At 43.0% G+C, this 25,300-nt stretch overlaps 1 protein-coding gene across 7 annotated transcripts in view; it reads left to right on the forward strand.

The window, feature by feature from the left end:
- The first annotated feature begins 3,970 nt into the window (after positions 1-3,970).
- The window catches only part of nrp1a (neuropilin 1a), a 113,328-nt gene continuing 91,998 nt past the window's right edge, over positions 3,971-25,300 (forward strand). The window contains exons 1-3 of one of the 7 annotated variants that reach the window (XM_036944329.1): positions 3,971-4,816; positions 6,162-6,612; positions 8,819-8,993. In XM_036944329.1, the coding sequence (XP_036800224.1) occupies positions 6,546-6,612; positions 8,819-8,993 (242 nt within the window). In that variant the 5' untranslated portion in view covers positions 3,971-4,816; positions 6,162-6,545. Of the gene's footprint in view, positions 4,817-5,482; positions 6,613-8,818; positions 8,994-24,262; positions 24,372-25,300 lie in introns of those variants that run through there. The other 6 variants (XM_036944326.1, XM_036944330.1, XR_005036088.1 and 3 more) reach the window with 6 other exon arrangements.

Here is a 25,300-nt window from a genome sequence, read left to right on the forward strand (position 1 = left end):
CCATTTAATATTAGCAATTTATTTGAAGAAGAGTGGTATCTATAAACTTCAGTATTTTTTATTTGTATTGGTGTTCATCATTTTTAGGCCCATACAGTCCTCATATAGGCTATAGGCTTATTATTCTACATTCTTAAGCAGACTGATGTGAAGACCAGAAATTCAAGTTGTAATGTTTTATGTAATGAATTGATCATATGCAGTATAAAAATGAAATCCTTTTTGATTTTGATAACTTTCACTGTATCAGATAAAAAAAATTCTGCCATTGTGAGTTTGATTGAATGAGGACCCAAGACTCCATTCATAATTATAAACTGGGTGGTTACAGCCCTGGATGCTGATTGGCTGAAAGCCGTGGTACCAAGGGTATGACAAAACATTTATTTTTACTGTTCTAATTACATTGGTAACCAGTTTATAATAGCAGTAAGGCAACTTTGGGTTACATTATGGCCAATATACCATGGCTAAGGGCTGTATCCAGGCATTCTGCATTGCGTAGTAGACAGTAGTGATGCGTGGGTAAAATCTCTGCGGAAGCCCCATATTCCAAGCTATGCGTTGTTACAATTTCGCTGTTCGCTCTGTAACCTGTTCATTCATATGCCTTGCGACTGTGATATATACGTAGGCCTAAAGGCCGAGGCAATAAGAAGACAGTGGCAGCATAAATTAAACCACACGTGTGTTTTATCACAAAACCGGATAGCAACAGAGGTCCAGTAAAGTCCACAAAGCATATTGCATGTACAGTAACATGACCTACAGCATGGTCAAGCAAATGAATGTTTCTGACATTTTCGGGCAACTAAACAATTATTGATTTAGAACCACAAATAGTTACTGCAAGTGGCAAATAAAACAGGAGCTACCTCCACCATTTCAACCATCAAATCATCTCAGCTTAGTCTAATACAGTGACAACTAAAAGATACCAAAAACAATTTAGTCCAATCAACGTAAGCTAAATATGATGTGGCTGTCCATGGTTCTGATTTCTTTGTGTGTGTGTGTGTGTGCGTGTGCGTGTGCGCGTGCGTGTGTGCGTGTGTGTGTGTGTGTGTGTGTGCGTGCATGCGTGTGTGTGTGTGTGTGTGTGTGTGTGTGTGTGTGTGTGTGTGTGTGTGTGTGTGTGTGTGTGTGTGTGTGCGTGTGTGCGTGCCATCCTTCTCTCTTTCATGTTGACAAAACGGTCTATCACTCAGTACACGCTTTTATTTTTTGTTGTCCTAGGCTACCTGGCTAAAATGCATGATGGTTAGCCTAACTTCCATTCATGGGCAACGTTAGCTCGTTAACATTAGCCTTCTACATCTTGAACTTCCATCCTCTCAGGCCAAGAACACAACAATGTATGGCTTAAAGGTTGGATCAGAATTGCCGTTATAATCATTGGCCAGTACGGAGAATTAAGTAAAACCACAAGTCCAAATACCTATCTCCATCCATGGTTAATTTAGGAAAGGGACAGGTTTAGCTAGCTGGATAGCTAGCCACCAGAGGACAAAAACACAACGAGATGTATGCTCTCAAAGGAATTTGATAGGAGTGACGCCAAATCCAAGCTGGCTTCCTTTGACACAGTTTTTTAGCTAGACGCTGATTGACACATTTTTTATACTTTTTTTTATCAAGGGAGGCCAAATGCTCGCTGGCTTCCCTCGCATTCAATGCTATGGGCTGCAACAATGTCATACTCGTTTGGACCAGACAGCATCTGATAGATGGCCTACACGAAGAGATATAGAGGGGCTCTGTTTCGCTCACTCGGATACTTTCTCCTGTGAGACACAGTAGATTGAGCCACTTGCTAATTGAAGGAAAATGATGAAACACAGAAATATGAAAGATACATTATGTGATGTTAAAAAAAAAAATATTGGTCCATTTTTGGGGGGGACGCCTGGTTTTTGTTTGCATCAATGAATACATGCCAGCAGTCGAAATAAGAACAACTCTTAGCCCGTGATATATTGGCCAAATACAGTGCATTCGGAAAGTATTCAGACCCCTTTACTTTTCCCACATTTTGTTACATTACAGCCTTATTCAAAAATGGATTCGGAGACTCTGGCAGCTCCGGAGTGAAGGGCGATTTCGGCAGCTCTGGAGTGAAGTGCGATTCCGCACCGGAGTAATGGACGGCTCTGGCAGCTCCTGACTGACAGGTGGCTCTGGCAGCTCCTGACTGACAGGCGGCTCTGGCAGCTCCTGACTGACAGGCGGCTCTGGCAGCTCCTGACTGACAGGCGGCTCTGGCAGCACCTGACTGGCGGTCGGCTCTGGCAGCTCAGGACAGACGGGAGACAATGGCAGCTCAGGACAGATGGGAGACTCTGGCAGCTCAGGACAGACGGGAGCACCTGTAGGGAGGAGACGGAGAGACAGGACCGTGAGGGCGCACTGGAGCTCTCGAGCACCGAGCTTGCCCAACCTTACCTGGTTGAATGCTCCCCGTAGCCAGGCCAGTGCGGCGAGGTGGAATAGACCGCACTGGGCTGTGCTGGCGAACCGTGGACACCCGGCTGGTGCCATGTACCCCGGCCCGAGGAGACGCACTGGAGACCAGATGCGCTGAGCCGGCTTCATGGCACCTGGCTCGATGCCCACTCTAGCCCGGCCGATCGATGCCCACTCTAGCCCGGCTGCTTGGTCCTTTGGTGGTGGGTGATTCCGTAACGGTCGTCGTATGAAGGCGAGGACCAAAGTGCAGCGTGGTAAGTGTTCATCTTGATTGTTAATACGAATAGTGAACATTGAAACAAAAACAATAAAACGACAAACGAACAGTCCTGAACGGTGAAATAAAACACAGAACAGAATATATTCTCCCACGAAATACAATAGAAAACAGGCTCCCAAAATATGGTTCTCAATCAGGGACAATGATTGACAGCTGCCTCTGATTGAGAACCATACCAGGCCAAACACAGAAATAGCAAATAATAGAAAATCTAACATAGACAACCCACCCAACTCACGCCCTGACCATACTAAAACAAAGACATAACAAAAGAACTAAGGTCAGAACGTGACACAATACCCAATAATGACAAAGCAAACACTTTTTTTCAAAATTTTTGCAAATGTATTAAAAATAAAAACTGAAATATATTATTTACATAAGTATTCAGACCCCTTACTCAGTACTTTGTTGAAGCACCCTTGGCAGCGATTACAGCCTTGAGTCTTCTTGGGTATAATGCGACAAGCTTGGCACACCTGTATTCGGGGAGTTTCTCCCATTTGCAAAAGAAAATCTAAAAACCTTTTTTCGCTTTGTCATTATGGGTATGGTGTGTAGATGGACGAGGAACATTTGTTTACCTCGATTTTAGAATAAGGCAGTAATGTAACAAAATGTGGAAAAAGTTAAGTGGTCTGAATGCTTTCCGAATGCACTGTACCATACACTGTACCCCCCCCCCCCCCCCCCCCAGGCCTTATTGCTTAAGTATACACTTGTTTGCAAATATAGAAGTCTTATAGACATTAGGGAATTCCCCAAGATGCCTCCATACCACCTGCTTTAACCTTATCGTGTGAGCTCTCAGTTGGAGGCCGTCTCCAAGACACATTTTCTGTCTCCCAGACCCTGCAACCTCGGTACCACGCTGGTGTGCATTTCAATGTGACAGCAATGGGAGTTAAATCTTTATGTTAATGAATAACAATCTCCAAAGTACTTTGGAACGTCGTGTGTTCAGCTCGTTTAAATTGTCATGCCAATCAATAACACATTTGTTTTATTTTCAAAAGACATTATTCAAATCATGACACAGGGTTTGTTTATCCTACTTCTTGGTCAATAGGAAGTTCCAAACACACAGGCTTGAGTGCGCCCTACGCGCGCTCCCCAGCCCAGGTCTCAACAGTACTAGACACTTCAAGATGCCGGTCAAAATTACATTTGAATTTTAACACATCCAACGTGAGCGCTTCAGAAGACTAATATCCTGTAATATAGAGAATGAGTAAAATGATTGGCAGTTGTAATGTCAGTGCTAATGATGCGGGTGTGTTCAGATGTGTCCTACTCTAATTCACTTTGTGACACAGATATTTGTACAGAGTCTAGTCTGGAGACTGCCACGGCAGTTTAATCTGCAACTCGATTGCCGATGCAACCTCCTGGTAAAGGCGCGTGTGACTGGCTAGCTGGGTCTCGAGACGCCGGAGACTCCAAACCAGTCCTGTGTTCTCAGCAGCGCTACAGTAGCGGAAAACAGCAATCAGAAACAAGAGTGGTGCGTGACGCGCAGAACAGATACAAAAATAAGGAATCGGCCTACATTCAATTCAATGCATAAAATCAATCAAGGATCTATACAGGAGATATCTTCTCCAATGCTGTGATTTTTTTTGGACTGGCTGTCTATTACCGGCGCAGAGCTGTTCATTGTCAGCGCAAATCCCGTTTCCCTCACTTGTGACGGCGGAAAGGTGGCTGTCTGAGTTGAGTCTCGGAGATATCTGCAGCGGCTGCGTGCCTTTGAGCGGAGCGGAGGAGTTGCACTACAGGGCTGCCCCGGACCGGCCCCAGCGGAAGGTTACAAACATAAAAGCTATTGATTGACGAGTAAAATACTTGGAAATTGACTATCTCTCTCATCACCTGTGGAGACCTGTCCTTTCCTGTGGTGATTTTGATGTTTACCGATTTGGGAAAAAAGTCCGCAGCATTTGATAGAGAGAAATAGAGAGGGGTTACTGTCAGCCTGCCGACAGCTGCTTCGCTTGGATATCGGATACATATGGGGTTGTGAGTGAGTCTACGAGACACAGGTGATTGCCGTTTGCTTGCTTTACGTGGGTGAGTTTAAATCAGGAGAGGCAGAACAATTTTGCTATATGGAGAGCACTGAGTGAAGAATGCTCTTAGCTTTCATTCACATGGCTTTGAAAATACACTCAATTTAAGTATTATCTCTCTGAACAGCATAGCACGCAAGGAATGCAAGTTGTGTGGTGTCCATAAGAATATTGCTTTAAATGTTGAATTACTCTGTAATTCAGATTTCCACATGTAAGGAATGTTAGACGCTTTTGGATTCATGTCAGGGAAGTTGCGTACCATTTTATGCCAGATGTGAGCAGAGCAGCTTGTCCAAAGCCATTCCATGTTGAATATAATTCATTATTTTGTGCAATGCCATAAGAAGAGACAGTTTGAAATGCCAAATTGCTTGATGCTCTGCAGTTCTATTGGGTTTCCCTAACGTTTCAATGTGACGTTTTAATGATTGCTCTATCACGATTCATGCTTTAACTGTAGGTTGTCATTGTAAATAAGAATGTGTTCTTAACTGACATGCCTAGATAAATAAAGGTCAAATAAAATACAAAATAAAATAAAACATGTTTTTACAAGTAGTATATCTAAGTAGCTTATTAATGGGTAAAAAATAGATCAATGTTAAAATATATGAATATTTCAAATAAATATCTCTTCTTTAGCATGATAATTCGATATTGAATACAAAATAGAATTGAGGCTATTCTCTCCCAGGGAGCTCAATTTATTCCGAATTACTATAGTAGCTCTGAGAGAAGTCGTTTGGCACACAAACTTTCAAGTTTCGGGGGCAGACAGTGGTCTATGTTATTGTTCTCCAGTCGTGATGTTTGTTAGCATAGTTGATTAGGGAGTTTAGTGGCATCTTACACATTGTGACAGTCCATCTCCTAGGGGAGGGATGGTGAAAGAGAGAGAGCGCCCGCGCTGACACTTTCAGGTCTGGCTGGTGATCTGCGAGCGAGTGAGAGCGAGTCTAGTGAGTCTCGGAGCAGGAGCCGAGACCTCCTCCGCTAATAAAGAGAGAGGTGGCTTCCAAAGGTTGGGCTTTGCACATTTGTAATCAAACCAATCAGAGACCCCTCTGAGATTTCGGCTCGAGCAGTCAGGCTGAGGCAGGCAGCACACTATTTGAAAAGAGGAAAAGCGTTCTCAAATTAGGGGGTGTATCCATCGCTTTAAGCCCCTTTTATGGCAATGCCTTTCGCCAGATGTTAGTATTACTAGTTCGTGTCCTGTCAGATTTGAGAATGAGCAGGGCGCGAAGGGCCACAACACGAGCTTGATTTGATGATCTGCCCACATTTGAAACGAATATCATCACCACTGCTGCTGCTTACTTTCAATATTTATTTCCATTTAGCACCGACGGTTTACCTCTTGCCTTGTCATCGTTTCCAAGGAGTTGAAACGGGAATTGTTGGTGCTGGTGCCTGGGCTTTTTACTTCTTCCTTTGCTAGCTCCGATGACTTGTGTGGAGGAAATGGCAACGCCAGCGTTTGAGAGAGGAACTCAACTGGAAGAGGAGAGAGGAAACCGGAGCTGAATGACAGGATGCAGCAGACAACCTGAGACATATCTAGACACATTTCAACTGCCTCAGTCAAGACACTTCTGCTTTATTTGTTTTCCTTCAGCCCCAAGCTTGAAAATATGGAAGACTAACACGGCCTGAAAACCTCGGGAGGAGTTTTATTTAGGTTCGTTTTTTGTTTTTCCTATGAATATTTTTCTAACAAAACAAGGATGCATTGTGGATTAGTGCTGTTCCTCTTAATGGAAATCTTCTTCGTTGCTAAAGCTTTCAAAAATGGTAAGTGACAACTATTATATGCTGGGATACTTATCCTGATGTTGTTAAAGGCCCAGTGCAGCCACAAACATGATTTAGCTGTGTTTTATATATCCACATAATGAGGTTGGAATAATTCTCTGAAATTGTGAAAATGACAATTTTAGTGTAGTCTAACAGCTGTTTGAAAAGACAGCCTGAAATGTCAGCCTGTTTTGGTGGGATGGAGTTTTGGCATGCCTGGTGACATCACCAGGCGGTAAATTAGTTATTAGACAAATAAAAAAGAGAGTTCCAAACCTCTCTGCCAATTACATCCAGTTTTCAGTTTTCCCCTCCTCATTCAGACCACTCACGGACAGTCCTAGCAAAATTTGACTTATTTTTAATTGAAAACAATCACTGTAAGGTACTTAATTGTTATTTGATATTGAGACAAAAAACTGCTGCATTTGACCTTTAAGGACACATGAGTCTCAAAACCTCCATGCGTTCACCTGTCAAGTCTTCCCCGCGGGTCAGTGCTGTCATTGCCACCGGCTTATTATTTGAGTGTGCAGGTTCTTCTATTTTTGTAGGATATTATGAAAAGAGTCTGGGTTTGGGTACAGTAGTAGGCTGTTTCTTGCTGTAGCATATAGGCGACACTTAGCCTAATTGTTTCGTTTCTATGAGTAAACTTATTTACGAGAAAAACTAAAGAAAGACAAAGAAAGAACTAGCTATATTTCCCATTCTCTTGAACATCGCATTGTCACCTATCCTATTCAAAACGAATTTCAAGTAGCCTACTTTACATGGCAGATTGTAGTTATAATCCAAACGCATGACTGCGCACACATAAATTGAGATAAATTGATAGGGTAATTTGGGCTACTTGAAGTGGGTTGCCTCTAGACACAAGAAAGGCGCGTTATTCTCTGGCGCTTGGAGAAGTGGTCTGTATGAAAATAAAAATACGTTTTATTAGGCGATAATCATTTGTTAAAAAGTTTAGTCTGTGTCTGTGTTCAGCCTGTGTTTTCATACCCCCAATCCACAAATACATGTAGCTCGCCACATATAATCTGGGAAGTAATCAGATTTATAATACTTTCGAATTATTTGGCGTTATTGCCATATGATATATTGTCTACAAGTCACATGGCACCATATCAGCCATTCCTATCGAAGCTCAGCCAAACCCCGCACAGCCACAGTGTAGTATCCGTTCCCCGTCCACTCTCAGTCCTCTACATTAATCAATTACTCCTTGCCAGGGTATATGGCCCTTAGTCATTACGAGTTGTTCTAGTTAATTACTGTCGGTGACATTTCACAGATTTAAACATTTTTCAAGCGTAAAAATAAGAACATTTATAATTTTAACTTGGGCTATAAGTGACTAACATATTTATCCTAACCGTTATGCCCCAACAAAAAAACACCAATAGTGATCGATAATAACACTAAATAAGAATAATAACACTAATTACACTTTTGGTAATGTTTGTGAACAACTGTATAGTTTAACGTCAAGCCTGTAAAAAGTGTATTATCTCATCTGAGGAAATTCATACATTTAAAATACATTTCGAGAGTTTGGGACTATAAAGGTTCTATCAGAAACAATGTGATTCTGAGAGAATTAGCTTGAATTAAATGAGACATGTTTATATTGTATTATTTTTAACTTAACAATCCAAATTGGGGTACAACGAGTACTACATAGGTAGAGAACATTGAACAGAACAAGGCTATGTCAATAACAACATTTTTACAAAAATGCAGATAGAACCACAGTCCCAAACTCTCAATTTCTCAGATTTGGGGGAATTAGGCTCCCTAATTGTTAGCATTTTGATGGTCAGAAAGGATGTATCTTACCCGTGCGTCTTTACGCATGTAGCCTATCTAACCTAGCCAAAAGCATATTCGATTGGTCTAGTTAAGACATCTTTAGACAATGTAGGAAAATATTTGTATGGCGTGGGTGGGCCTATAAATGATGATCCTGAATGTACTTTTATAATGATTGTTTTGACATTCAGATCAACTCAAATCCAGTTTGATTTTGAACAGATCCCCCTCATCTCCATCTCTACAATAATATAGCCTATAGTTTAGAACACCTAGGCTATAATTGCTTATAACACATACTCTTGCCAACATTATTGACTCCGTAGGCTATCTGCGTTGCTTTGGGTTGTTGTGCTAACTGTATTTTTTTCCACGTTCTTTCTTGCAGACAAGTGTGGGGACAACATCAGAATAACGAATGCGAATTACCTCACTTCACCTGGCTATCCGGCATCATATTTGCCATCTCAGAAATGCGTTTGGGTGATTACAGCGCCTGGACCTCACCAGAGAATTCTAATCAACTTTAACCCGCATTTTGATCTCGAGGACAGAGAGTGCAAGTAAGTTGGCTGCTCTCTACTCCACTCCTGCATATTGTACATGAAAGCCCGCCATCTAGTGGTCGTGGAATTGTTGAGCGCGCAGTACTGGGCAACATGAGTATTAAGAAAAATCCTTGGATTGGAGTTTCTTTGCTGGTCATTGTTTGAGAGTAATTGTATTACTATGTTGTAATATTTTTCCTGTTATCATGGTTTCACATCATTGAGGAAGTAATCCCATTTAGTGGCTGTCTAAACTTTAGTGGATGTCTTATGGATGACTCATTACCCTTCTTGCTGGGTTAGTTACAAATCCCTGTTTAACTTTTAAGATGTAGTAAGGTATTAAACCAGACTAGGGCTAAACGGTTAACCTGGCAGCTGCCTATGAAACCAGAGCTCCACAGTAATGTGATGAACCTGCTGCCTCCCTGTGTCAGTGGTGCCCTGAGGTGAAGCAAGACATGCAATGCCTTAGCCTGGGCTGACTGGCTCTTGCGCTGCCTCTGTCCTTGACTGCGCCCTTACCCTCCACCCTTCTCCCTGTGTGTGTGTGTGTGTGTGTGTGTGTGTGTTTCTTCTGAGCCGTTGTTTATGCTGGAGGGGCAGCTAGAGAACACGCAGAGTGAATACGGCTGGATACTGTTACTGTATCCCCACTACGCACTACGCCCAAGCTCAGCTCTTTCTCTCGCTGCTACGCCCTTTGTGTTTTCACTGAATACAGTGTAGGTCCAAAGATTGTACTGTTTTATCATGATCTCTATCCACTGTGCACAGACGTCAGTTCAACATCTATAGTTTTGATTTACATTTGATTGAGTTGTCAACACATTTGAATTCAAAGTGAAATCAACAAAAAAAGTGTGGTGAAAAAAGAAACTGTATACCGCTTTATTTGCGTCTTTAAAGGGGCAGTCTGCGATTTACTGCCTGGTTGACCACTCCTGTCTTCTAGAGAAGGATCCTGATGGTCCTGACTTCTTCTGGCTCAGGTGTCACTACCCAGCATCTGTTAAAGTTTCCCAAAACCCAAGGTTGCGCAGCGGGACGGCCGTGTGTGCACGTGTGTGTGCGTGCGTGCAAGTGCATGTCTGTTTGTCAATGAAATGAACCAGGAATGAGTTTCCGGTGTTGTTGAAAAGCACACTCTTTTTCAGTTAAAATAAATTTACTCAGTGAACTTCAAGTTTGATCCATTGTCGTGTCGTTTTTCAAATGACTTCTGCCGTTCGTTTCAATCCAAGGTCGATTAAAGTTTTCTGTTTTCCAAGTGGGGACTGAACTGCCATGCCGTCAATTGCTTGTCTGCCTGTACATTTGTTATTTGTAGATAAAGAGCATGTTATTTTTCTTGTCCCTACCGTTGCCAAATGTGCTTGTTATGTTTGGAGCGGAGCCAGGGTGTAATGTGTATATTACTGTGTAATACTGCCCATAGAGTGGTCACGGGATATAAACCTCAGTGCTAGAGAGAAACACACTAACAACTGATCTGCAGAGACGTCTGTAAAACTTAATCAAGTCACTAGTGACTCATGTGGTTCACACAGTTGTATGCATACTAAATGGCACCCTATTCCCTACATAATGCACTACTTTTGACCAGAGCCCATAGGGTTTTCCATAGGGTTCTATTGAAAAGTAGTGTACCACATAGGGAATAGGGTGCCATCCGGGATACAGTTACATACAGTGGAGAAACAGGGCCCGATTGATCTCAAGGCTCTTCTATTTTGACCACCTCTCCTCTGCTCTACTTGGTCTGATACTGTTTCATATGTTTTAATGGAGCGGTTTTCATGGGACTTTAGTTCCACTAGTTCCACTTCACTATTTCACCTTGTTATGTGTTCACTTTAGACTGGCTGAGGAAGATGGTCAGTGACATTGTCTGGATGCCAAATTGAACCCTATTCCCTACATAGTGCATTACTTTTGACCAGAGCCCATAGGGTGCAGTTTATTAAGATGCAGTCATTCCATTACTCTCATTCAAAAAGTTTCAACTCAAGTAGCCCAGTGGTGCTTTGTAAAGTGAATGCCGCTATTGTGTTAGTAGCAAGAGGGACATGTCATATCTAAATCGATTAAGGCTTGAGAGGCATGTGCATCATGGCCGTGCTGTCTTTGTTGGTAGATAGCAGTTCGGTTGGTTGATGTGATTTGTACAACAGCAGTAATCAGACTACCATGGGCTGTCTAGTCGCAGCTCGACTCACACAAACACCCCTTACATACTGGAAACTGATAATGGCCAGCACCAGAATGGCGACATTGCCTTCCTTATCTGATTGACAAGCTGGTAGGGGAGAAGCAGGCAGCTACAATGCATGCCTCAGTGCACTCCCCTGCAATCTAATTAGTGGTCCAAATGGAACACACATGCTATACATGTGCTCCTACATGACCGTTATCAACAAACCAAACAAGAATCAAGCTGAAAGTGCTTGTAAAAACCATCAGTGGCTGAGCCTACCTCTGTTGTAACATGTGTGACTGCTGGCACTCTCTCCCTCTCTGGGTTTGTTTGGAGGGTTAGGGTAACGTCTCAAATAGCGCTCAATTCCCTATGTACACTACCAGTCAAAAGTTATAGAACACCTACTCATTCAAGGGTTTTTCTATATTTATACTATTTTCTACAATGTAGTGAAGACATCAAAACTATGAAATAACACATATGGAATCATGTAGTAAACAAAAATGTGTTAAACAAATCAAAATATATTTTATATTTGAGATTCTTCAAATAGCCATCCTTTGCCTTGATCACAGCTTTGCACACTCTTGGCATTCTCTCAACCAGCTTCACCTGGAATGCTTTTCCAACAGTCTTGAATGAGTTCCCACATGTGCTGAGCACTTGTTGGCCGCTTTTCCTTCACTCTGCAGTCAAACTCTTCCCAAACCATCTCAATTTGGTTGAGGTTGGGGGATTATGGAGGTCAGGTCAACTGATGCAGCACTCCATCACTCTCCTTCTTGGTCAAATATCCCTTACACAGCCTGGAGATTGTGTTGGGTCATTGTCCTGTTGAAAAATAAATGATAGTCCCTCTAAGCCGAAACCAGATTGGATGGCGTATTGCTGCAGAATGCTGTGGTAGCCATGCTGGTTAAGTGTGCCTTGAATTATAAATAAATCACAGACAGTGTCACCAGCAAAACACCCCCACACCATCACACCTCCTCCTCCATGCTTTACGGTGGGAAATACACATGCGGAGATCATCCGTTCACCCACACCGCTTCTCACAAAGACATGGCAGTTTGGAATCGAAAATCTCCAATTTGGACTCCAGACCAAAGGACGAATTTCCACCCGTCTAATGTCCATTGCTCGTGTTTCTTCGCTCAAGCAAATCTCTTCTTCTTATTGGTGTCCTTCAGTAATGGTTTCTTTGCAGCAATTCGATCATGAAAGCCTGATTCACACAGTCTCCTCTGAACAGTTGATGTTGAAATGTGTCTCTTACTTGAACTCTGTGAAGCATTTATTTGGGCTGCAATTTCTGAGGTTAGTAACTCTAATGAACTTATCCTCTGCAGCAGAGGTAACTCTGGGTCTTCCATTCCTGTGCGTTCTTCATGAGAGCCAGTTTCATCATAGCGCTTGATGATTTTTGCGACTGCACTTGAAGAAACTTTCAAAGTTCTTAAAATGTTCCTAATTGACTGACATTCATGTATTTTTGCTTATTTGAGCTGTTCTTTTACCAAATAGGGCTATCTTCTGTATACCCCCTACCTTGTCCCAACACAACTGATTGGCTCAAAACCATTAAGAAGGAATTAAATTCCACAAATTAATTTTACCTTTCCACACACTGTAATATAGACTCTCATGGCACTAACGTGTATTCTCACAGAAACCTTAAGAAGTTTGAGGTAAAGGCCCGGTCCGTCAAGACAAATATTTTAAGTCAATTCGTTCTGATCTTCAGTGGAATGAACAGCTTTCTTGGCGAGAAGGCAAAATTGAGTAAATGTATATTCTATGAGCTTGCCTTCTGGGTACTTATTAAGTTCACTACAATCTGATAAAGTGTTAGACAGACATGTAGTTGTGGCAGTTATGCCGTGTCATGGAGAAATCGATGTTTGGCTTTAACAAGTGACAGACATTAACTACATGACCAAAAGTATGTGGACAGCTGCTCGTCGAACATCTCATTCCAAAATTGTGATTCCTCACTCCAGAGAATGCATTTCCACTGCTCCAGAGTCCAATGCCGGTGAGCTATACACCCCTCCAACCTATGCTTGGCACTGTGCATGGTGATCTTAGGCTTCTGAAGCTCCCGATGAACAGTTGTTGTGCTGACGTTGCTTCCAGAGGCAGTTTGGAACTCAGTAGTGAGTGTTGCAACCGAGGACAGACAATTTTTACGTTCTACGCACTTCAGCACTAGGCGGTCCCTTTCTGTGAGCTAGTGTGGCCTCCCACTTGGCGGCTGAGCCATTGTTGCTCCTAAAATGTTCTACTTCACAAAAACAGCACTTACAGCTGACCGGGGCAGCTCTAGCAGAACAGAAATCCAAGGAACTGACTTGTTGGAAAGATAGCATCCTATGACTGTGCCACATTGAAAGTCACTGAGCTCTTCAGTAAGGCCATTCTACTGCCAATGTGTGTCTATGGAGATTGCATGGCTGTGTGCTCAACTTTATACACCTGTCAGCAACGGGTGTGGCTGAAATAGCCAAATCCACTCATTTGAAGGGGTGTCCACATACACATATTGTATATATAGTGTATTTCACATATAGGAAGTGGAATGATAATTTGAACAGTCTTTTTCTGTTTTAATAAACATTTTTATTAGGAGATTTTCTCGAAGATTGAGGTCGTATTCTGTAAAATTCAAACATACTCCATTCAATGGGAGACTTAGAAAACCTTTGCTAAAAAACCTTGTTGACTGTGTTGTTGTTGCTTTCTGTGAAAGCTGCGTTGGCTGGAATCAACATGCCACCGATATTATATGCTTTTGACAGCACAATGAATCATTGATCTGCTTGGATCCACTGACCAAACAAAAAGACACAGATTTTTTTCTAGGCCTACACATTGTGAAATCCCCTTGAAGCTATGGTGCAGTAGAGTAGAGCTACCTTTTGAGGGAAAGAGGGGTTCAAATTGATTGATGGAGTAGAAGAGGAGAGGATGCTTTCTATATGAGAATGTCTCTCTTTCCTCTCCTACGTTTTTGAGAGAAAGAAGGGTTAAAATGGAGAGATGAGAATAGGATACTTTTTATATGAGAGTGAGTCTCCCTATTCCCTTGTCCCTCTTTTCACTTTCTGCCTGGCCTGTGATTGCTGGAGCTCAGAGAACAGGGAATTCCTATGCGACAGCCTGTGCAGTCCTGAGATAGCGAGGAGGTATCCCAGCTAGCACATAACGTTCTGAGAACCATATGTTTCTTAGAGCTTGGTGAGAGTGTGGTTGTCCTATGGTTATTTTCATACAACCTTCCCACAACCTTCTGAGAATGGTGTAGGATAGTTGCTTGGCTTTGGAACATTTTTAACACATTTAAGGAATTTGACAAAATAAAAACATTATCTTGATATTTCATTACTTTACCAGAATGTTTTCTAACAATTTCATTTACATTTTGGTAAGGTTCTAGGAATGTTCTGAAACTGGTTTGACATTGGGAATGTTCTCAAATAGTTCGGGGAATGTTAAGAAACCATGTTCTTCTGTGGGAATTTCAGTACTTCAGCATAACGTCAACTAAACTCTCTCTTTCCACTATCTTGTTAAGTGTGTTCAGGTGTGTTGGCCACGCCCACTAAGTGGCCACACCTGATCTTTTTGAGTGCTTTTTTTCCTTTGAATTGGGATCTGTTTGAATAGACTAAAATAATCACATTTCCATGTGTCCTTTCTGTGCTTGGAGTTCAATACAATTAGTGTTATTATGCTAGCAGTGTTATTAAAATTATTATTGGAACATGTTCTTAGAACGTTATTTAATTACCTTCAAATAAGCTATAACTTTAATTACCAGAATGTTAATTTAACCTCCCGGAAAAACTTTCAGGGAACCATAGTAAAACATTCTCAGAACCTCCCTGCAACCTGAAAAAAATGTGCGTTCCCAGAACAGGCAACATTTTCACTTCTGTTCCCAGAACGTTACATTTTCTTCTCACTTTTATCAGTCAGAAAACGTATAGCTTGGTTCCCAGAACCAATGAGAAACCAGAAACGTACATTCACACAACTTCCAAGGAACCAAATATACTAGCTGGGGAGGGTGGGGGGAAAATAAAAGGGGAATGCCTTCTGAAGAAGGTCTGCCCTTTGTGGTGAGAAAGGAGTGGAGAGAAGGAGAGTGAGAAAGTCAGTCAATGAGTGAGTGAAAGCTTCAGCTTGCCTCACACACAATGGCTCTGAAGTGAGCTCCCCACTTGCTCTCCTCTCTTCCCCGCTCCTGACTGTGACTGCCCATAATTCTAGGCTTGAAAAAGCAGCCTTTCCCACCTCTCTAATTATGACCCCACTCCCCTCTCCTGTCTAGTAGCCCCCTCGGAGTGCAACATACCCCGCTGGGAAGACAAACACTCTCCTCTGTGGCCTGAGACAATGTACATCCTGCCTGCCCCGCTGCCCTCCACTCTCCGCCCTCCCTGCCAGGCATTCGTCTAGGTCAGGCCTGCTGGACTACAGGCTTGCGTCCAAATGGGACCCTATTCCCTATATAGTGCACTACTTTTGACCAGGCGCAATAGGGCTCTGGTCAAAAGTAGTGCACTATGTAAGGAATAGGGTGCCATTTGGGAAGTAACCTACACAGACCTACACTGCAGACATGAGTTACAGCAGGGAAGCAGGGAAAGGGGAAAGTAGTACTCAGCCCCCTGTTGGTTCTGGAGAGTTCTCTTTTCATACAGGTTATTTTGTTAAGCAGGGATCCTGACACCCTGACTGACTCATAGCTTCATAACACAACACTCATGTTTAACAATGAAGTCCACTCGTTCCACTGAGTTATTCAGAGTAGAGGAGGGGTACTGTGGGCAAGAAGAGGGTGTGTGCATGGGACTCAATGCTGTGATTGCTTTCCCTGGTACTGCCACACAACGTCTGGCTGGATCTGAGGCTTCTTGATGGGGTTTGGGATCAGTGGGAGTTCTCTCTCCTATCTGGAGAGGCTATATTTCTTTGGGGAAGTGCTCTATAACTCTCCCAAAAAATTCCCTGAATAAAGTGCGCTTCACTTCCCTTATCTCACCCTGGATGTGTCCCAAATGGCACCCTATTCCCTATACAGTGCACTACTTTTGAATAGACTCCTATGTGCCCTGGTCCAAAGTAGTGCACTATTAAGGGAATAAAGTGCCATTTGGGATTAAAGGCCCCTCTCACGCTCCACCACCGCACAAGCAAATGAGGAAAACTTGTGAGTGGGTTGCGTGATTGTCCATCAGCCGTTGTCATGGACAAAAATAAACAAGGCAGGAATGTAACAAGGCCTTTTTTTATCCTCCATCAGCAAGGTCATGCCTTTTAACATGGGCTGGCAGGCTGTGACCTCTCAGGGCCAGGGGAAGAGGCTTGGGCTGATATGAATTGTTTGAGACACTTATAGCTGTTTATGGTTGTCTTTTATGTAAGAATGTACCAGTGAGGCATTTATGCTTTTCAAGATCAAAGCAGAGTTCAAATAACAGAGGCAGATCCGCACAATGAGACAAAATGAAGAGAGCAGCAGCACCGTTTCTTATAGGACAATGGCGGTTGAAATGATGTACCTGGTAATTCTGCGTAACATCAGTCTCCAGTGTTGTACAGTAGGAAGTACATTGTATCTCAAACTACATTGTGACAGCACCACTGATAGTGTCACGATCGCCGTTCTCTTTCTTTTAAATGTCGCCAACAAAACAATAAACAACAAAAACGAACATGAAGCTTACTAGGGCTATACAGGTCGCTAACAAAGACAACTACCCACAAAATACAAAAGGAAAAAAGGCTGCCTAAGTATTATTCCCAATCAGAGACAACGATGGACAGCTGTCCCTAATTGAGAACCATACCCGACCAAAACCTAGACACATAGAGTTTCCCACCCGAGTCACACCCTGACCAACCAAACATAGAGAATAAAAAGATTTCTACGGTCAGGGCGTGACAGATAGCAACTTCCGTCAAGTGAAGTTGTTAGCAGTTGCTATGAATTATCCCAAATCATAACTTGCCATGATAGAAAACATGTCGTCAGAAATCCCTTTTCTTCTGCTACATTCACAGAATACAGAAGTACCTCTGACACATCCGGTGATCCATTATAACTAGTGTAATTAGCATTTCCGAGCAGATGAAAGCCCTGTCTAAACTATCTCTCTGGGGTCATGTTTAAAAGAGAGGTTCACCTCTGTCATGAGTTAGAGGACAAAAGGCTGAAAAAGAGAGTGGGGTAGGAATCCTCTCTCTCTCTCTCTCTCTCTCTCTCTCTCTCTCTCATCAATCTTCCATGTTACTCAAAGCGTTAATGGTTGTAAAGTCCTAGTGTGTGTGTGTGTGTGTGTGTGTGTGTGTGAGTGTGTGTGTGTGAGTGTGTGTGTGTGTGTGTGTGTGTGTGTGTGTGTGTGTGTGTGTGTGTGAGTGTGTGTGTGTGTGTGTGTGTGTGTCTATCCCCGAGGAGAAGGGTTTACCGGGGTGAAGTTTTCACCTTGGCCAGTGTTGGAAGGACAGCTTGATTGAAAAGCTTTCTCACTGTGACATCTGCCATCTTCCCTGCTGCTCTGTCACCACTTTGATTCATGCGCACCCAGCTCACGCACACCGCGATTGGGAGGCGAGCCACTCCTCTACCCCGCAGGAGAGAACTCCACTTCAGAGGAGGAGAAGAAGGGGGAGATGAAACAGTGGGATGAAGTGGAATGGAAGGATAAGAGGAGTAAGGGGCCACAGTCGTAAAAAAAAAAAACTGAACTGGAGACCTATAACTCTGCTACACAACGATATAAAGATGTCAAGTTTTAGGTTTTTATTTCATTTTTAATGTTGGGAGTAATCCTCCCATGTTCACTGAGGATGGAGTATTGAGTATCTTGAGTTTTTTTTGGCAGCAGCCTTTTTTGTTTTTCCCTCCAGAGCCATACAAGCATCCCTATATGGACATTTTTGGTGGATGAAGTCGCAGCCCGCACGCTGAGGGATTTCGTATAGTATGCTTTTGCTTTTATCTAAAACCGACTCCCAGGAAAAGAGCTTTATGGTCAAGTCCATGGTTGCATCCCAAATGGCACCCTATTCCCTAGTGCACTGTGGGCCCTGGTCGAAAGTAGTGCACTTTGTAGCGAATAGGGTGCCATTTGGGATGCAAACCTTGATTAGAGGACAGCATGGTAACATGGACACAGATCTTTGGACTGTAAGAAAATCATAAAATGTTTTCCTTCCAGCGTAAGATGAAAAAGCATTACACTCTCAGTCCATCATTTCATTAAGTGTTCTGTTTCCAAAGACATACGAGCACTCAGTCTCAACTCAAGCTCTTTTTGGATATACAGTGCCTTGCGAAAGTATTCGGCCCCCTTGAACTTTGCGACCTTTTGCCACATTTCAGGCTTCAAACATAAAGATATAAAACTGTATTTTTTTGTGAAGAATCAACAACAAGTGGGACACAATCATGAAGTGGAACGACATTTATTGGATATTTCAAACTTTTTTAACAAATCAAAAACTGAAAAATTGGGCGTGCAAAATTATTCAGCCCCTTTACTTTCAGTGCAGCAAACTCTCTCCAGAAGTTCAGTGAGGATCTCTGAATGATCCAATGTTGACCTAAATGACTAATGATGATAAATACAATCCACCTGTGTGTAATCAAGTCTCCGTATAAATGCACCTGCACTGTGATAGTCTCAGAGGTCCGTTAAAAGCGCAGAGAGCATCATGAAGAACAAGGAACACACCAGGCAGGTCCGAGATACTGTTGTGAAGAAGTTTAAAGCCGGATTTGGATACAAAAAGATTTCCCAAGCTTTAAACATCCCAAGGAGCACTGTGCAAGCGATAATATTGAAATGGAAGGAGTATCAGACCACTGCAAATCTACCAAGACCTGGCCGTCTCTCTAAACTTTCAGCTCATACAAGGAGAAGACTGATCAGAGATGCAGCCAAGAGGCCCATGATCACTCTGGATGAACTGCAGAGATCTACAGCTGAGGTGGGAGACTCTGTCCATAGGACAACAATCAGTCGTATTTTGCACAAATCTGGCCTTTATGGAAGAGTGGCAAGAAAAAAGCAATTTCTTAAAGATATCCATAAAAAGTGTTGTTTAAAGTTTGCCACAAGCAACAATGCAAAACGTTATGTTTGGCAACAATGCAAAACGTTATGTTTGGCGTAAAAGCAACACAGCTGAACACACCATCCCCACTGTCAAACATGGTGGTGGCAGCATCATGGTTTGGGCCTGCTTTTCTTCAGCAGGGACAGGGAAGATGGTTAAAATTGATGGGAAGATGGATGGAGCCAAATACAGGACCATTCTGGAAGAAAACCTGATGGAGTCTGCAAAAGACCTGAGACTGGGACGGAGATTTGTCTTCCAACAAGACAATGATCCAAAACATAAAGCAAAATCTACAATGGAATGGTTCAAAAATAAACATATCCAGGTGTTAGAATGGCCAAGTCAAAGTCCAGACCTGAATCCAATCGAGAATCTGTGGAAAGAACTGAAAACTGCTGTTCACAAATGCTCTCTTTTATATCTTTATGTTTGAAGCCTGAAATGTGGCAAAAGGTCGCAAAGTTCAAGGGGGCCGAATACTTTCGCAAGGCACTGTAGATGTGATTAGCAACTGGTTTCCAAAACAACGAAAGGGGAAATAAACGAGTGGTAATTATGGGATGTTGGTGGGAGTAGTAGTAGAAAACAGCACTTCACAATGTCTTTCTTCTCCTCCCTCCATCCACCCTCCCAGTCCCTAGAGGAATGAGTGGAGTCCATGGATTCCTTTTTCAATTGATGAGACCAGTTGGAGGTTGTTGAGGCCTGTTGATGAGGCCAGATGGAGCTGTAGAGTCTGTGCAGTCTTTAATACACCATGTACACCAGGCACGTCAGCCGTGTTTAGTTTAGTGGCGTAGCCCTGAATGGCCCTCAAGGTTTGATTGATGTGGCCCTGGTCTTCAGCTCCTTCCATGCCTGGTTGCCCTAAAGCCTCAGTGCTTTATGAGCTGCAGGGGGGCGAGAGGAATGGAGGACTCGAGGTATAATTATAAACAGCCGAGTTGTCGGACCAAATATAAATGCACCTTCAGAGACTGGGGGCTGTTCTTCCAGCTTCCAGCATCAACCAGCTCTGAATCCAAGTGGGTTTGTTTTGCAGTAGGTAGGACAGTCGTCCTATTTCAGGCCAGCACATTCCAACCGTCCGTGGTCCATCGTTCTCTGCCTGTCTGTGTGTGTGTGTGTTTGTGCACCCCGTGGGTCTGGTTTGCCAGCCCGTCCATCGATAGCTTGTGTGGTCTTTCCCCGGCCCGACCTCCACAGCTCTCTGTAGGTTGACAAGGGTGTGTGTGTGTGCCTGCGTGTTTGTGTGTGTGTGGGTTGGCTGCATGCAGCAGCAGCAGCAAAGAAGACTTTGATGGATGCCTCTGGACCCCACTGCTCTCTGATTGACTTAGAGCAAACCCCTCAAATACTCGCTTTGTTGGCTTTCCCACTTGATCTCTTCTCTGTAAACCAGAAAAGCTACCGCCTTTTTCTCACGGCATACTTGTATTTCCTAAATAGCCTCAATAGGCACATATATGGTGCATTTGGCCACTCTACACCTCAATATACTACGCTTTTAAGATCAAATTGTTTTGCAATGGGGTGATGGTGGTCTCCCATTGCCATACTTTACCCCTGTACTCCAGGTGCCACCGCCTCCCATCGCACCACCATCCATGGATCCTCCAGAGGCCAGAGGAGGACACAAACTGCTTCCATAATGGCACCCTTTACACTATATAGCAGAGGTGGGACCAAGTTATTGTTTTAAAAGTCACAAGTAAGTCTCAAGTCTTAGCACTCAAGTTCCAAGTCAAGTCCCAAGTCAAGACAGGCAAGTCTCAAGTCAAGTCCCAAGTCAAGTCTCAAGTCAAGACCGTCAAGTATCAAGTCAAGTCTCAAGTCTTTAACTTTGAGTGTCGAGTCCTAAGCAAGTCATAATGTGCTCTTCACTGAATGTAATACTATTTCATATTTTTAACAAGTGTAATAGTAAGTATATTACATTTACGCAAATCATGAATGTTTTTTTTTAAATATCTATATATTTATTACTTTCTGGGTAGCCATGAGAAAGACCCCCCCCCCCCCCCCCCCCAAATAGTGATTGACTATCTTGGATCGTTATGGGGCTAAATCGGGCGATGTAGGCTTGTACACAATCGCCCAACCACAATCACCCAACCTTGTTTTAGGAACATCAGGCAGGATTTAGCCGACCAACTGCCTAGCCAGTTGTAGCTCAATCTTGGATGCAATGATCACGTTCCCGCAATGACTGACTGTGTGGAGCCTCATTGATTTAACGTTACGCTAGCCTACATGATAGTAGTAAAATAATAAAATATACATCTGTCAGCTATATTAGCGATGTGCAGCTTCAAATGTCAAACAAAGTTGCATGTTTTGCAAGTTGCAATCCATTTTTTGTTGATACAGCGTCGTCTTTATATCCGAAAATAATCATTTTGGGTATCATCTTTCCAAGGGCTCCATCTGAATTCACCCGCCAACATTCCTCTGCACTGCCACACACAACTTTTTCTCAGCTGGCACAACTTGATTGGCTGCTGTCCGATTCAAACTGTAATCCGTTAAATGAAGAGTTGATGCGCTGCACACTTTTTTGAATAGCATAATTTTAAATATTTGGGCTTGAGGGGGGTATCAAGTCAGGTCAAGTCACGATGTCATTGGTGTTAAAGTCAAAGTCGAGTTGCAAGTCATGATATTTGTGACTCGAGTCCACACCTCTGCTATATAGTGCACTACTTTTAACCAGGGCCCCTGGTCAAAAGTAGTGCACTATATAGGGAATAGGGTGCAGTTAAGCATGCAACCATGGTCAGAATGCAGAGGCAGCTAATTACTAGGTGGATGGGCTCCATGTTGGCTGACAGACCAGGGTTTGCATGGAAGGGCCAGTAAATGGAGAGGTCAGTTAATTCACCCTCCAAAAACTTGGCAGGATTTGCTAGGCTGGCCCATCAGAACGGCACTTTGATCAGCCTGGGCAGTGGGTAAAGAATGGGCAATGCCAACCCCTCCATACCCCCTATACTCAGCTCTGATCGGCCTACAGCCCACGGCCCACACAGGTTGTTGTTGTTATTGAAGAGATGGCATCCCTCACAGCCTTCGCAGCATGGCCTATTTGGCTTCCAAACAAACTTGTCATGAAAAAAGTATACTATAGCTAGAGTGGAAATGCGGATGGGAGGAGGGAGCTAAGAGAGGTGAATGATCACTAGGGAGGATCAGCGTACCAGATAGAGGATGTGAGTGTCCTTGGCTATTTGACAATAAGTCAAATAACTGGTCACGCCAAAATACATTTGGCACACACATTCTAAATCACTGCTGCTTGTTATCGTCATCCTCTTCCGCTTCCTGTCAAGAGTAGAAATAGCTGCCTGCCGGTCTTAAATGTGTGTGTGTGCTTGTGTCTCTGTATGTGTGTGTGTTAGAGTAGAAAGGGCGCCCTGCCCAAAAGCATTTGTCCTCCTGTCCTCCCTGCTCCTTTCTCCAGCCAGCCACTGTCTTATCACAAGCTCTGTAGCCTCTCCCAGCTGGCTGTATATCTCTCTGACCTGGTTGAGGGGCAGCAGGGTCTGGCCTCCCCTAAACCCCTGCTGTTTCTCTGTTGCAGTCTTCTGGGAGGAGAGGAGAGGGTGGATGGGGAGGAAGAGAGAGACGGATGGACCTTTTAATTAAATAAGCATTTAATGCTATTGCCCACCAGCTCTATAGTCAGTGCGGAGCCAGATAAAATAATCAGGGGACAGCTGGGAGAGAGAGGAGAGAGGCCTAGCTTGGTCTATCCTGTCTGCTCTGCCCGGCAGGAATCCTTCACATGACACTGCTCCTCCAGGCCGCCAGCATTTTTCATGTTGTCACCAATTAGCCTACTACTACTACCTCTCTTGCTCTCTCTGTCTCTTGTGCTACCTCTCCTCTATGTCTCTCGCTCTCCTTAATCTCTCTACCCCACTCCCTTTCTCTTTTCCTATCCTCTTCTTTCTCTCTCCTCATTGTGGAGAGGAAAGAGTCTTGAAACGGCACCCAGCCTTGAAACAGTTTGAAACAGGCTTTACCTCTGTTTGACCCCGTTCCTCCCCCCACTCTTAGAATCCACTGTGCAGAATACACACAGCTCATTACCCACGAGGGAGGGAGGGAGAATGCATCTCACAGTAGTCAATAAATGGGCCATAAAGTTTATTTTATTTTATTTTTTTACATATGTTTTGCTTGCAGTGCTGGCTGTCACATAAATCAGAAATCATACAGTATCTTGTCTGGTCACGAGCCCATATTTTACAGCTGACCACTTTTTTGTCCTCTTCCACCTCGTCTTTTATTTTTTTTCTCCTCGTTTTGTATGTGTTCGTCATAGTATTCATCATATCAGCTTCATATCAGCACATTGACTCTGTACCGGTACCCCCTGTCTATAGCCTCGCTATTGTTATTTTACTGCTGCTCTTTAATTATTTGTTACTTTTATTTCTTATAGTATTTTTGGGGGGTATTTTTCCTAAAAATGTATTGTTTGTTAAGGGCTTGTAAGTAAGCATTTCACTGTTGTATTCGGCGCATGTGACTAATAACATTTACATTTATTTGATTTGATCTTAATCACATGGATGAGTAGGATTATATGGAGACTCCTCTCTTCTCTCTTCTACTCTCTTCCCCTCCTCGCCTCTCCTTCTCTCCTCTGTCACCACAGGGCTCTCAGATGTCATGGTGCGACAAATGGGTGCTGTTCTCTCAGTAATGGCTCACTGACACAGACCACATGAGTACCTGCTACTCTGCCACTGTCTGTGTCTACCTTATTGTCTTCCACTCTTCTGTCTCTCTTTTCCAATGAGCGCTTTTCTCTCTTTCTCTTTTTGATAAGGTTGCTAGTTACTCTGTTGTGTTAAATTGTGAAATTGAACCAAGGCGTGGTTTTGTACAGTAAAGGCTGTGTTGCAAGACATGAGGCTGGACTTCAGTATGTGGGAATTGTTGAGTAATTTAGTCAGTTACTAATCATTTAGGTTATTCAATGTCACCCGACCCCCAGGTAATGTTATCATGCATTTCCTAGAAAACCAGCTGCTGGGGTATTCAGTGACAGCTCCGTGAGTACCTGAATATTCATAACAACATTCTTCTACAAATATGCACAGAAACACTGCCGTATTGTAGCCGAGCTAAGTGATTTAATTTCAGGCGCTGACTTGAAAAGGAGCAAGTGCTAAATGCATATTTCCATTCTGCCCTGGGCGATTCGCTAATTATTTGTAGTTATTCATTCCTGCTTTATTCATGATAACAAGATGTACTATGGAAAATGAATGGATTGTAATATGGGCAAAATACAAGCACTTCACCGCTTTCTCATCAAGCTGTACTATAAACACTGCTTCCATTAAATGTTTAACCCATGAATAGAATAAACATTGAAAGGTGATGATTAAGGGTGGGAAGGAATTAAGGTGTTTGTTTGCACTTTGAGCCTGTCCTTTACAAAGCATGTGCTCTATACATTTAGTGATTAGATCAAGTTTAAGGGTGTTTATCCACAGTGGATTGATTTATGGCTTATGGAACAACTGGTCATAATGTCTCTTATATATTCTTAGAGTGTGTGTGTCGTCGTGACATTAACTATTTATTTGACAGTGAATGTACCACTGTGTATCAGAATGTCATTCAGCACTTGAGGCAACAAACTTGAGTCACAGCTATCTCACATGCAATACTCCAACAGTTTCAACTAGGCCATTGCTAGCTAATCATTTACAACCATTTTACAGCAAACCATTATATTACACAACGTTCCAAGTTTCTGTAATCATGTTTTCGTGACATAATGATATTTCCAAAACAGCAGACAGCACAAACCCTCACATGTGCAACAAGGACATAAGGTTTAGAGGGCCTTGCTAACAGTATGAGTTTTTTGTGGTTGATTTATATCCCCTCCCATCTCTCTCATGCTCGCTCTCCCTTTCCATCTCTCCCCCTTCCTCTCTCTCTCTCTCTCTCTCTCCCTCTCTATATCTCT

Source organism: Oncorhynchus mykiss, chromosome 15 (assembly GCF_013265735.2).
Source record: "Oncorhynchus mykiss isolate Arlee chromosome 15, USDA_OmykA_1.1, whole genome shotgun sequence".
Lineage (NCBI taxonomy): Eukaryota > Metazoa > Chordata > Actinopteri > Salmoniformes > Salmonidae > Oncorhynchus > Oncorhynchus mykiss.